Source organism: Bison bison, unplaced genomic scaffold (assembly GCF_000754665.1).
Source record: "Bison bison bison isolate TAMUID 2011002044 unplaced genomic scaffold, Bison_UMD1.0 scf7180017864517, whole genome shotgun sequence".
NCBI lineage: Eukaryota > Metazoa > Chordata > Mammalia > Artiodactyla > Bovidae > Bison > Bison bison.
This window is the reverse complement of record NW_011495070.1, coordinates 8130616-8145612: the sequence shown is the minus strand read 5'-3', so window position 1 is coordinate 8145612 and position 14997 is coordinate 8130616. Positions and strand designations below refer to the sequence as shown.

The 14997-nt window shown below is 42.2% G+C and overlaps 1 protein-coding gene across 1 annotated transcript in view; it reads left to right on the top strand.

Annotated features, from left to right (window-relative positions):
- TBC1D9 (TBC1 domain family, member 9 (with GRAM domain)) overlaps window positions 1-14997 on the top strand; it is a gene marked incomplete at its 5' end in the record, with an annotated part of 135646 nt that overhangs the window by 107320 nt on the left and 13329 nt on the right. The window contains 3 exons of the mRNA XM_010830316.1: window positions 2571-2669; window positions 2844-2912; window positions 7327-7567. Of these exons, the coding sequence (XP_010828618.1) occupies window positions 2571-2669; window positions 2844-2912; window positions 7327-7567 (409 nt within the window). The remainder of the gene's footprint in view (window positions 1-2570; window positions 2670-2843; window positions 2913-7326; window positions 7568-14997) is intronic.

Sequence of the window (14997 nt, the reverse complement as noted above, 5' to 3'; positions counted from 1 at the left end):
ATCTGGGTCGTGAAGATCTTTTTTGTACAGTTCTTCTGTGTATTCTTGCCACCTCTTCTTAATATCTTCTGCTTCTGTTAGGTCCATACCATTTCTGTCCTTTATCGAGCCCATCTTTGCATGGAATGTTCCCTTGGTATCTCTAATTTTCTTGAAGAGATCTGTATTCTTTCCCATTCTGTTGTTTTCCTCTATTTCTTTGCATTGATTGCTGAAGAAGGTTTTCTTATCTCTCCTTCCTATTCTTTGGAACTCTGCATTCAGATGCTTATATCTTTTCTTTTCTCCTTTGCTTTTCACTTCTCTTCTTTTCACAGCTATTTGTAAGACCTCCCCAGACAGCCATTTTGCTTTTTTGCATTTCTTTTCCATGGGGATGGTCTTGATCCCTGTCTCCTGTACAATGTCACGAACCTCATTCCATAGTTCATCAGGCACTCTATCAGATCTAGTCCCTTAAATCTATTTGTCACTTCCACTGTATAATCATAAGGGATTTGATTTAGGTCATACCTAAATGGTCTAGTGGTTTTCTGTACTTTCTTCAATTTCAGTCTGAATTTGGCAATGAGGAGTTCATGATCTGAGCCACAGTCAGCTCCTGGTTTTGTTTTTGTTGACTGTATAGAGCTTCTCCATCTTTGGCTGCAAAGAATATAATCAATCTGATTTCCTTGTTGACCATCTGGTGATGTCCATGTGTAGAGTCTTCTCTTATGTTGTTGGAAGAGGGTGTTTGCTATGACCAGTGCATTTTCTTGGCAAAACTCTATTAGTCTTTGCCCTGCTTCATTCCATATTCCAAGGCCAGATTTGCCTGTTACTCCAGGTGTTTCTTGACTTCCTACTTTTGCATTCCAGTCCCCTAGAATTAAAAGGACATCTTTTTTGGGTGTTAGTTCTAAAAGGTCTTATAAGTCTTCATAGAACCGATCAACTTCAGCTTCTTCAGTGTTACTGGTTGGGGCATAGACTTGGATTACTGGGTATCAGGGGCCCAGGCTCTTTCTAATCCACTCTTTTTTTTAATTTATTTTTTAATTGAAGGATAATCGCTTTACAGAATTGTGTTGGTTTCTGCCAAATATCAACATGAATCAGCCTTAGGTGTACATATGTACCCTCCCTCTTGAACCTCCTTCCCACCTCCCTCCCCTTCTAATCCACTCTTGAGGAAAGAGGAAGGAGATAGGATGGGTGTTTCTCTTTCCTTTAATGGGCACTCAAGAGCTTACTCACTGGAAAAGACCCTGATGCTGGGAAAGATTGAGGGCAGAAGGAGAAGCGGGGGGACAGAGGATGAGGTGGTTGGATGGCATTATCAACTCAATGAGCAAACTCCAGGAGATAGTGAAGGACAGGGAAATCTAGAGCGCTGCAATCCGTGGGGTCACAAAGAGTCGGACACTACCGAGTAACTGAACAACGTCACATCTACTCACATCCTGTTGGCCAGAATCTAGTCACCCAGCACGAGAAGCTGCAGGGGACGCTGGGAAATGTATTCTTTTGCTGAGCATCTGGGTGCTCGGCTGAAATTTTGAATTCTGTACATGCAGGGAGAACAGACATATGGGTATTGATGAGCCAACTTCCAGTCTGTGTGACAAGCATAATTTCAAAAGTCAGTGCTCTCTGTATATGCCAATAGTATTCTTAAACTCAGAGGGAATTTCTCAGGTCCCTGATTGTCACTTACTTTTCAGATGCTTCATCTTTTTCTGTTGTAAAATGTTACACCATAACTTCCAGAAACAAAACAAATCCTCCAAAACCACTTTTATTTTGAAATCATTATAGATTTATAAGAGGTAGCAAAGGAATGTAGAGGGAAGTCATATGCATTTCCTCTCCAAGACTTCTCCCCAGTGCTAACACCCCAAACATTCAGGCAATGTTAGGCTTCTTGGGTTGCGAAAGGTGGCTAGTACTGGGTGTCTGCCATCGAGAGACAAGTGCTATTGAACTAGAGATCAGAACAGGAAGCCACACTCCCAACATTTCCTACAACCTCCCTGTTGAGTAGTTAGCCTTATTTCATCCATAAAGGGTCTCTATAGCCTTACTTAACCCTTTCCTTTCTTATGAACTGGGCTTCCCTGGTGATTCAGATGGTAAAGAATCTGCCTGCAATGCAGGAGACACAGGTTCAATCTGTGGGTCAGGAAAATCCCCTGGAGAAGGGAATGGCTAGCCACTCCAGTATTCTTGTGTGGAGAATTCCATGGACAGGAGCTGGCGGGCTATAGTCCATGAGGTCACAACGAGTCAAACACAACTGAGCAACACTTTTCTTTCCATATGAACTTTTGATTTGAGAAACACTGATTTGGCTCTGAGATTTACTTCAATGTTAAGAAGCATGAGAATTTTCTGTTATTTATTTAAGATTGTTAAATGGCTTCAAAATAAACAAAGGACATAGAGTAAATGATGGTATAGTCTAAGAGCCCTGTTATTTGGCAAGAAATTTCTCATGGTGTCAGGATTTGTCTCCATCGGTCCTGCAGACATGACACCAAGGACTTCAGCAGATTTCTCAGAAATACCAGTATTGTTTTTTTTTCCAGAAATTTGGAACTATCCGGGCGGATTTGATTGAGCAGATGAGATTTAAACAGAGACTAAAGGTGATCCAGACACTGGAAGATACTACAAAACGGAATGTGGTGAGTCTTTTGAGAAATGGCATGTGGCCTTCTGTTCCCATCCTTCCTTGTATTCCCACTGACTCCAATTCCTGCTTGACAGACTAAGCGGATTAAAAAGAAAACAATCAGGAAGTTTCCCATTATGATGTTTTTGAGTTTGTGAAAGTCATTGTGTTATTCTTTTTATATAAGGTACGAACCATTGTGACTGAAACTTCCTTTACCATTGATGAACTAGAAGAACTTTATGCTCTTTTCAAGGTGAGTTTCAAAGAAAATTCATGTACATTCAAGGGAGTAAAAGAGTTCACTTTTTTTGTGTGTGTGATTTTTGGCTGCGCTGGGTCTTCATCGCTTTGTGGGCTTTGCTTTAGTTGCGGGGGGTGGGGCCGCTCTCTAGTTGCGGCGTATGGGCTTTCTTTGCGTCGGCCTCTCTTATGAAGCAAAAAGCTCTAGGGCACTTGGACTTCAGTATGTGCGGCTCCCAGGCCCTAGAGCACAGGCCCAATAGTTGTGGTCCACAGGCTTAGCTTCTCCAAGACGTGGGATCTTCCCGGACCAGGGACTGAACCCATGTCTCCTGCATCAGCAGGTGAATTCGTTACCACTGAGCCACCAGGGAAGCCCAGGAGTTCACTTAAATAATTCAGCTAGTTCCTAGATTTTTCTGTTAAATTGTGAAGGGATAGCATGAGTGTCAACAGGCATACATAGGAAGATGGAGTAAAGAGTATAAAAATAGAGTACTTAGTATGGAAAATGAAGATATAATTCATTTAAGTTGGTGTTTTAGCCTTCTTCCACTCCATGTAGTATTTTCACTGTTTCCTTGGACTTAAGCAAATAGGGTGTTACTTTATAATACTCATTGGAATGATGGCAATCAAGTTTAAATTCTCTCTGAAACTACTGTAAATTTTAATTTCCTCTATTAATCTATATTCAAGCACCCTTAAAAGGAGATACATAGCCGGAATAAGAATAAAGCTGCTTGAATGTCTAAGGGAAAGCCTCGTTGTTTAAATTTCTATGATTTTGTATTTCTAAGTCAGCCCACACCAATCTTGATCATCAATAAGGAAATAGTATCATTAAATGAAGCAATGTAGAATTGTTTTTCTTCTAGGAAAAAAAAAGCACTTTTAACTATCATTACCAACATCACAGATAAAAATGTGATAATTGCCAGGAAAAATTTTTAAAGGATGCCTTTTAAGCAGGTACCAATTTTATCACAATCTCTAATTGGCTAGTTTTTTGTTTGTTATAGAGCCTTTTATTTCCAGAACTAAAGATAATTGAGGATGGCAAAGATAGTATAGAAATGAACAGAAGAGGGCAGACATAAAGATCTGAGTTGGACACTAGTAGATCTTAGGATCAAATGGAGAATGTGAGAGCTGGGAATATTTTTGCTAATATTCCTACTTAACCTGTTAGCTACTGGAGGCACCACCGTTTTATTTCTGTTTCTCTAGTATCTAGTTTCGTGTCCCTGCCCAATAGGTGTTCCAAACATGTGTGTTGAATACATAGGTGATTCAGTGATCCGTTTTCAGTCTAGTTCAATTTTGCCTGCTTCAGAGGCAGGCACAGAGAGGTTGATGGCTTTGTGCAGTCCAGCAGCATGGGCAACAGCGCCCCCAGCAGGCTGCATTCAGCATTTAACGGTGCAGCCTTAAGCGTGTGCCATCTCATTCATGCTTTATTCAGATATGTAAAGCACTGTGCCCATTGCTCCATTATATGGTTTTCCATAAGGAGAGAAGAGTCCCTCTTCATTTCATAGAGGGAAAAATACAATTATCCAACTTGGATTGAAAGAAAAAAATACAATGATCCAACTGAGATCAGATTTTAGAAGGATACTGAGGACTGGGAGAAATCTGCTTCACAGAGTCGGGGTGGGGGACGGGTAGGGCCAGGATTTAGGGCAACTACACAGAAGTGGGGAGTGGCAGCTGGAGGCAATGGGGAGGGCTATGACATTCAAAGGAGGAGGCTGACGTGGGGCACACCAGAAGAGCAAGACCAGGGCGGGCTGTGCAGAAGCCCAAGCTCCTGAGATCACTGAAGCTGTATCTTCTTCAGTGCCCCTGCCCTCTGCGGCCTGAGCACCTCCAGGTTCCAGGTGTGTCGTTTGTACACCAAGGATATTGCCTGAAGAAAGCTCTCCTTACATTCCAAAACCCTGCCCTCAGGTGTGTTGACAAACAGGAGTTCCCCAAGTCTTCTGAGTGCCGAAGAGAGAACCTGATGTCCTCGGTTGGTGTCAGGGATGGGAAGGATTCTCGGGTACTCAGTTCGGTTCAGCTACTCAGATGTGTCCAACTCTTTGCAATCCCATGGACTGCGGGATGCCAGGCTTCCCTGTCCTTCACTATCTCCCGAAGTTTGCTCAAACTCATGTCCACTGAGTTGGTGGTGCCAACCCAAGACAAAGACTTCAGAAAAGGACTCTTTCTTGAGTTTTTTGAAGACTTTTCATTGGCTTCAGTTCACCTGAACAAACATTTATTGAGGAATTGCCCTGTCAGACACACTGCCAGACTCTTCAGTCTTTTATAAAGTCAATTTCTGGGGGATTTCCTTCAGATACAAAGGAAAGCGACTTTTGTTTCCCAGTTTTCTCCTTGGGCTTTGGGCTAAACTTGATAGAAAAAGGCGAAAGACTGCTACCCTGAGGCAGATTTGGGAGAAAATGTGATTCACGGCCCCTGGGCCTTATTTGAACTCTTTCTAAATTAGTCCTTTTTCAGTCTTGGGTCCGTAGTGCCCAGGTGATGGAGTAGGGGGTCTCATCAAAGGAGAGGGACATGGTCTCTTTGACTTGTTTCCTGATGGCTGTGAGCACCATGAATGTGCCTACTCCACACCCGGGGCCGGTTCCAGAGGAACATGGATGCTTTAGTTAGGAGGCAGTGCTTTGGATAACTTTTATCCACTGATGGAGCTCCAGTAAAAGGGGACCCTTCCTGTGGGGCCATATCACTAACTCGTTTCCCACCCACGGGGCTGCTGGGCGTCACGTCGGAGTACAGCTCCACCCAGGGCACCCCTCGAACCTCAGCCTCTGCCTCCCTCCCCCCACCCCACCGCCATCACCATGCTCCTCCACTCCACCCCACCCAGCCCCCCACCATCCAGCAGCATGTGAGTGCAGCCCCCAAGCCTAGTGGGCCTGACACACTGCCTTTATTCTCCCGAAGCTGCCCTGAGAAACCTCTCCTTCCTCCTCTCTTGCCTGCTCCCACTCCTCTCTCTGCTGGATTATTAGCTACAATTCCCAGTAAACAGGACAAAGACACTGGTCTTCTTTGCTCTTTTCTAAGTAAGAACAACACTGAAGTACTGCACTCTCACCACTGACTCCTTCTCAGAACCCCTAGGCAAGGGGGAACGATCTGGCGTGAGAGTGCTTTTTGCTACTGCAATGTTTATACATGTGTATAATGAAATAGTACAGCAGGAAATAAAGTAAAAATAAAGTCTCCCTTTGGATGCCCCTCTGTCTCCCCAGCCTACCATTCATCACTAACTGTAAACCTCTACCTAGGGGGACCGGAGGCTTCTTACTGGCCTTTCTGTTAGATGCTTCGTCTTTGCGGTCTTCCTAGAATGGGCATGTGTTTCTGCCAGAATCAATATGACCTCCTGAATAAAAAGGCTGCCTTGTTTCCAAGGACAGAAACAGGAAGCCTTTAGCTGGATCTCTGTCCTCCTCCACCCTAGTGGTTCCTGCTCATAATTTTCCTGGCGCTATTTTCAGATGCACAAAACAGGAGGGACTGCATACTTGTCGCCTCAGTACTGGATGACTAGGATAATCTTTGGGCTTCCCAGGTGGTGCTAATGGTAAAGAACCAGCTTGCTAATGCAGCAGATGAAAGAGACACGGGTTCGATCCTTGTATTGGGAAGATTCCCCGGAGGAGGGTGTGGCAACCCACTGCAGTATTCTTGCCTGGAGAATTCCATGCACAGAGGAGCCCGGCGGGCTGTGGTCTATAGGGTCGCAAAGAGTCTGACATGACTGAAGCGACTTAGCACATATGCAGGGTAATCTTGGTGAACTTGATGACCAGAAGGCAGGGGTTTACAGGACACTAAACGAGAAGTTTGGAAACCCAGAATCACATTATGATTCTGCTTTGACTATGATTCTGGTTAGCTGACTCGTGGAAGCCACTTACCCTCTGGGCTGTATACCATCCTCACAGGGGACAGGAGGTGATCAGACTGCCTGAATTACAGATCCTCTTCAGGTTAACACTCAATGTGTTTCTTTTAAAACAGAGTATTTGTCTTTATGGTATTTATTTTAAAACAGAATATTTGTTTGTCTTTATGGGAGTTACTCCTTAAAATGCTTGTGAGTGTGGGAGTAGCGGGGGCAGAAAATGGTGAAGGGGAAGTTCTTTCTTTCTTCACCTACTCCAGTAATTGAAACGGGTTTTTCGTACCAGATATAAACACAGAGATGGTTGCCACGGAATTGGTGGGAGGTGGTCAGGTGGAGATAAATGTAAAAGAGAAGCCGAGGGTGCCCTGGGTCCAGACCACTGCCCCAGGAGATGCAGACCTAAAGTTTTTTCCCAGATTTGAGGAAGGCCTTTCTTGCCTGTATTTGCTGTGAGATGCAGCCTGCCATGTCATTCTGTCCTTCAATTCTGCAGGCGGAACACCTAACCAGCTGCTACTGGGGCGGGAACAGCAATGCGCTGGACCGGCATGACCCCAGCCTGCCTTACCTCGAGCAGTATCGCATCGACTTGGAGCAGTTCAAGGGCATGTTTGCTCTGCTCTTTCCCTGGGCCTGCGGAACTCACTCTGACGTGCTGGCCTCCCGCTTATTCCAGTTATTAGATGAGAATGGAGACTCTCTGATCAACTTCCGAGAGTTTGTCTCGGGGCTGAGTAAGGACATGATTGCATGAGTTTGGGGGTCGGGGTGGGGAAATCGGGGGAGATGGGGGAGCACCATAATCCTCCTTGCTGCCCTCAGGACCGTAGCCCTGCTTTCCTCGGAACACAGGGCTTACAGGACAGAGGAGCACGTTTTAAGGTCTGCAAGCTGATTGTAAATTTGTTTTTAGTTAATGGATATATCATATGATTAGATCATTACCTTCTACATTAGTTAGTCTCTCAGTCGTGTCCAGCTCTTTGTTACCCCATGGACTGTAGCCCGCGGGTTCCTCTGTCCAAAGCATTTCCCAGGCAAGAATACTAGAGTGGGTTGTCATGCCCTTCTTCAGGGGATCTTCCCAATCCAGGGATCAAACCTGGGTCTCCCACCTTGCTGGTGAATTCTTTACCATCTGAGCCACCAGCCCACAGATAGTCTTCAGCACTAGTAAATATACTTTATCACGGAATTTGCAAGAATACCACCTTAAACCCTACATTCACAGACCACAATAACTTTATGAGGGAAGAAGAAATGTTTGGATATGGATAGCTTTTACTTGTCCCAACATATATTTATACTACATATGATATATTTCATAAAATTTTATGAAACATTTCATAATTTAATAAAAGACTAAAAAAAATGAACAGCTCTGCAGTCTAGTGGAAGTCTTTTCTCTCCATTTTGTGGGGAGGAAATGTGTCCATTCCTGAGAATGCACACCCACACCCGACAAGCATCACAGGTTTCTGCCTGTCAGCCTCTCTCTCTGACCTGTTTACTGCCCTATGTTCCACTGGGCTTGTTGCATTAATATTTGAGCAGAAAAGCTATGTGGTGGTCGAGCTTCACCTGACATGAGGTTGTGGATGTAGCAGGCATTATGTCGGGCTGCCAGAATTAAATAGGAAAAAAATTTTTAATTCTAATTGTGCTACACTCTGTGGCCTGGTCCATGCACTTGAAAGTGACATGTGCCCAAGGAAAGATGAAGGCATCAGGTATTGAGCCAACAATGATTCCAGAAAGCACCCTAAATCATAAAGAATAATGACTTGGAAGGCTTAAAGGCCAGAGGAAACTGATGGTTGTTAAAAAAACAAAGGGGAGTAGGTGAGGCAGCCTTAGATAAGTAAAAACTATTTGTAGAAAGCACTCAGACACATCATTCAAAAGGGCTGCATGGAGGAAACTAGCCTTTATTAAGCGTAGGCACCATTGTGATGCTTTAGAACTTGTACATTATCACTGAATCCAAACAGACCTTTGAGATAATAATAATATATCTGTACTTCCCCAGTGGCTCAGTGGTAAAGAATCTGCCTGCCAATGCAGGGGACACAGGAGACATGGGTTTGATCCCTGGGTCAGGAAGATCCCCTGGAGGAGGGCATGGCAACCTACTCCAGTGTTCTTGCCTGGAGAATTCCATGGACAGAGGAGCCTGGCGGGTTACAGTCCATGGGGTCACAAAGAGTCAGACACGACTGAGCAGGAGCACAGAAGCACACAATAGTGTTGATAACTAACATTTATACAGCACTACTCAGCCAGGCTTCACTCTCAGACTTTATGTGCATTTAATTTACCTAAGGCACACAGCGGCAAAGTTGGTGTTTGAACTCAAGCACCCTGGAAGCAAGAGTGTGAAGTTACTATGATGCTTTATTATCTGTGTGCTTACTATTAATACCCTCATTTTCAGTTAAAGAGATGGTGGCTCAGAAAAGTTAAGCAACATGCTGGAATATTCATTTTTAGCAAGTCAAAATATATCTGTTATTCAACTGAAAGGCAGTTTATCCATGCTGGGCCCAGGATTCAGATAAAGTTTGTCTCAGAAGCACATCCTTTTTCATTATTCTGTGCTTAAGGACAGCAAATAGATTTTTTTTTTTTTTTAGGGAAGAAGGAGGTGTTGATTTTTAATTACACAAATAATACATAAATACATTCTGCTTTTTTAAAAAGTGAATGCCGGGGTCCTGCCCCGGCTGATCCAGGGTATTCGAAGCGGGGACGGCGTCGGCGACCTATTTATTTATTTAAATATTTTATCAAAGATATAAAGAGTAATAGGATGAGGATAGCTCAGTAGGAAAATTCAGTGGAGAAAAGAGGCTGAGTAGCTTGGTTTACGCGGGGGACCAATAAAACTTCAAGACAAGAAGCTTGCACCACTTACGTAGGCCGCAGGCGTCCTTCCGTTCTCCCGAAGGAGAGGAGACACTGAGGCCTCCCCGGTCGGATCTTAGAAGCCCAGGCAAAATTAGTAAGCATGGTGGGTTCCGCGCTCCAGATGGAGACTCAGCCAGAGTGAGAGAGAGCGACATGGGGAGACCAGTATTTCGAGAAACTGATCCCAATTCTTTATTTTCCAGAGTCTGTTTTTATACACTGAGATGTTATACAAAAGTCACGTGGGGACAGCAGTCCTGACTTTTATTAAAGTCAGGTGCCTCACACAAATGTATACAGAGGTCTTAGGGGTGTTACATCATCTTCTGGCCAGGGGGGCCTGCTGACAATTTACGACCCTCTCCTTGTGACAGTGGTCAGTCAATCAGGACACTTATTTCTCCAGGGCTGATTATTCTCAAAACAGACGCCACCCAAATAAAGTTACATTCCTAGAGGGTGAGGGTATAGTGGGTTTTAGTTAAGGAAAGAATTTACTTAGCCTAAGGTCTAACGTGATTAATATCAAAGGTTAATTCTATATATTCATTAATGTGTGTAAGGGCAGGGGATGTGGAGACTTAGCAACAAACATTGGCTCAACAAATGAAAAACCCTTCACCAATACAATTTCTAATCAGCCCATTATACTTACACTAATAGTTTTCTAACTTCTCTAAAGAACCTGTTTTTAGAGGGTTTAAAGCATCTTGTGCCTCTCACGGTTGGGAGGCTGTGAGCAATCACATGTGGCTGGACGAGCCTGTCAGGCAGGCCAGAGAACCTTCAGAGGAGTTTGTAGGTTAAAACACTCTTATCACGCCCAGGAATTATTATTAACTGGAGCTCTAGGTTAACTCCTTCTCCGAAAGAGGTGGTGGGGGACAGCCCCCCGTAAAGTCAGAGATGTAGGTGAGAGCACAAAGTAGTAAAGTACGCAGGCTCTGGTTATGGGGGTAGATGCTCGAGGAGTTCCAGGGGGACACCTGAGGCTCGATCCCGCCTTTGCGTATGTCGAGCCTCCTTCCTCATGACCTTTGTCACGGGCGGAGTACCTCACTCTGGCCCCCAACATCTCCCCCTTTTTTATTTCTTAAAACAGCCAGATGCAGCTCAGTCGCGAGCCTCTGAATGCTCTGCCGGAGAATCCTGACAATACAAGGAATGAATGATTATGAGAAGTAGAATTAGAGACTAGGGATATTAGACAGAATATTTTTTCCAGAAAAAAGTTAGAGAAGGTGTGAAAAAAGTCATTAGCTGCTCCAGTGGCGGTAAAATCCAGTTGAGAGTGTTCCAAGGGCTGTATTTGATTATGAAGTTTCCCTAAGTCCAGGCCAATATCAGAACTGTTCCAAACACCTGAGATATGATTTTTAATCTTTTCCCATTCATAATCTGTCTCGTTTACCTTCAAAGATGTCACGCATATCCACCTGTAATCAGCGTGGCATGTCAAAGCCATCTTCACCTTCAAAGCCTGTAACTCAGTCCCAATATGCATAATTGCTTCTTCTAAGGCGTCTACTCTCATCTCCAATTTCCTATCTATAGCTTCCTGTGTTGCTAGAGTTAAAGAAACAATTTTAGACATGGTATCAACATATTGCGCAGTATGCACTTGTTGAGTCAATGATATTGCTGCTGCAGTAACAGAACTAATTGTTGCTATCAAAGCTGATATTCCTAGGATAAGCAAGACCACAAACCGTCGCGATCACATTAAATCTTGTAGTTGTTGTAACACAGTAAGACCATAGCTATCATATAGGCACCATAAGATAGGGTGGGCGTTGTAATACTACAAAGGAGCAAACATTACATTGAGGGTTTAAATAAGATGAAAGCATACATTGTTCACAAGTCACTACGTTAGGTCCACCTGAATAATTCATGCCTACATTAAGTTTGTTGGAGTCATTAGTAAAAAGGAAAACATAAGGCAAGGGTGGATAAGCTAAAACAGAATAAGTAGAATTATTTTCTGGTTGGAGTTCACGCTGCAGCTGCCCTGTCAGTCTCGCCGGGATCTCGATGTTTATCTTGTCTCCCCTGCTGGCCGGCGCCGCGCTGGTCTGGACGGCACTTTGTGGGTGCACTCTCTTCTCTGGCCCTCACTCGCTGCACAAACTTTTTTGCTCTAGGTCGCGGGGTGCAGCGAGGAGGGTGCGGGGCGAGGCTGGAGGCACAGAGGCGAGGGCTGCCTGGTGGGCGGGGCGAGCGAGTGCGCGCCGCGAACCTGGCCTGTCTGGAACCCAAATTGGTGAATCTGCGTCCTGTGGAAAAATACAAGCACATCCTCGACCGCTAGTTAATAATGGGTCAGGACCCTTTCATTGTCCTGAGAGGAGGTCCTTCCATTTAACTAATGGTTTTGCATTTAATTGCTCCAGGCATCAATGACGAAGCATTGCAGTAGTTCCGGCGGAAACGGCATTTAAAATATTTATTACAAAAAGAGCATGTTGCAATATTTGATGGGGAGAGCTATACTTAAACTCCCCTTCTTTTAATTTTTGAATTTGAAGCTTTAATGTTTGATGTGCTCTTTCCACAATGGCTTGTCCCCGGGGATTATAAGGGATGCCTGTATTGTGTTTAATTTGAAACTGTAAACAAAATTCCTGAAAAGACTTAGAAGTGTAAGCAGGAGCATTGTCAGTTTTCAGAGCTTTTGGTAGGCCCAAATATGAAAAACAAGTAAAGAGATGTTGTATAACATCTTTAACTGCCTCTCCGGTATAAGACGTTGCAATAATGACATGAGAAAAGGTATCTATAGTTACATGAACAAAGAAAAGTTTTCCAAATGAAGAGACATGAGTTACATCCATTTGCCAGAGTACGTTAGGTTTGAGACCATGAGGATTAACTCCCGTAGGTAGACTATATTATAAACAGTGGGGCAATATAAGCAAGAACGCACAATCTCCCTAGCAGTTTCTCTGGGAATTTGGAATTGATATCTTAAGGCAGTAGCATATTGATGATGAAGTGAGTGAGAGGCTCTGGCCTCCTCAATCACAGTAGCCACTGTATTTCTGGTTAACAAGTTAGCCAAATCATTAAAGGCATTTTAAGGGCCGGGCAATCTGGAATGAGCCCGAATGTGTCCAATGAAAAATATTTTATTTCTTTTCCAAATTTGTTGCTGTAATTTAGTTAACAAATGAAATATGGTGGTTTTATTTTCAGACAAAACCGCAGTTTCAATGTGTGGAAACAACCTGACAATATACTGAGAATCAGAATAAAGGTTAAATTCTTCATCTGCAAACATAGCAAAAGCCTCTATGCTGTTTGAAGTTTCCCATGTTTCTAAAACCTTTTGGTGATTTTTAGTAACTATGGAGGCTTTACCGTCTGCTGACCCATCAGTAAAAACTATTTGAGCATTTGGAATAGGAGATTGTTTACATCTGACAGGGAAAATAACTGGATGTCTGGATATAAAATTCAGCAAAACATGCGAGGGTAAATGATGCAAAAATTTTGACCAAAATAGTTTCCTATAGCAATCTGCCAATTTTCAAACATTAGAAGAGCATCAAGTTGTTCCTTATTATATGGAATTACAATTTCTGATGGCTCTTTACCAAATAATTTAATGCTCTGCTTTTTTCCTTTAATATCAAAGTAGCTATCAATCCCGGATAAGAAGCCACTACCTTTTTAGTTTGAGCGGGAAGATGGACCCACTCTAGGGGGCCGTTTTGCTATAAAACCAATTTTTTGTCTGGCCACCCCAATTACACCTATGGGGGTTTTATGGCAAAGGAATTGTCAAGCAGTTGTCAATTTAATTTTTAAAATTTACATTTTAAATTTTGGGATATGTTAATTTAGGTCTAATGTTTAGTTTAGGTCTGTGTATAAATTTAAATAATAAATGTATAACCTCCTTATCTCATTTTGGTATACAGATATATCTAAATGCAAAATGTAATTATATATGTATTTATACATGGCAACAAGTATAAACTTATTGACATAATCAATATACTTGAATTAATCTTTATAATTAATATGTTAATTAATATATATTACAGCAATACAACACGTACACAGCTAATACCAGCCAACACAAACCAATGTACTGCAATAATACATGTCACACATATATAATTATACAGTATATAGAACATATATCATCACAGCACATCAAACCATACCAATTAATAGCAGCCACACACATTATATTACTGCAATATATATTTGATTATACAGTATATATATAATATGCATATACAGTATACATACCAATTTATATACAGATTAATTAAGTATAGATCCATAAATAGAATTAGGTATACCTCTATTATATTTTATTTATACCCATACCTAATTAGGCGAACTGCAATTAGGCAAATATATTTATATTATGTATTTATAATAATATATATAGTATTATTAATTGTACCGCCTGTTGATCACTAAGAAATTGAGAAAACCCTTCTCTGAGTATCTCCTATTTGAGATAGCACGTCCCTCCCCCATAGGGTAAAGGGGAGCGTAGGAACTACATAGGGTTGGAAAGTTCCACAGGTATCCTCAAACTGCCAATCTAATATTTTTGAACTTTTAACTACTGTGGGGGCTTGAGGGCAAATGAAACAAAATTTGACCCCTGAAATCTATCAGGGCAACTTGCCAATCATCACTATTTTGTAAAAGACTTGCAGTTGATCCTTATTGAATGGAATTACTATATTTGCTACTTCTTTTCTAAAAAGTTCCACACTTCCTTTTTCCTCCTTTTATAATTAATTGTGCCACCAAGCTGGGATAAGATAAAACTATTTTTCTTGGGGTCACTGGTAGATGGAACCAATGGGCCTTTTTGTCACAAGCACCCTGTAGGTGTATGTTTCGTGGCAAAAATAATTTAATCTCATCTTTTGGTAATATTAATCTTAATTAACTGATCATTTAAAGTCTCATACACTTCAACAACTTTCTCTTAGAACTGGAATTAGGATCAATTTTTAAGCAATCAAACAAAGGCTTTAAATCTGTAGTAGTCAGTTTTAAATGTGGGCATATCCAATTAATGTCCCCTAATAATTTTTGGAAATCATTTAAAGTTAGTAAACAATCTCTCCACAGCTTCAAAGGGGCATTATCAGTTTTTTAAAACTTTTGGCCGACCTAAATATGAGAAGCAAGTAAAGAGGTGTTGCACAACATGTTTATAAGCTTCTCCAGTTTTTGTTTTGTAACCTAAATCTGGTCTATAGCTTTTTAGATGACAAGCAAC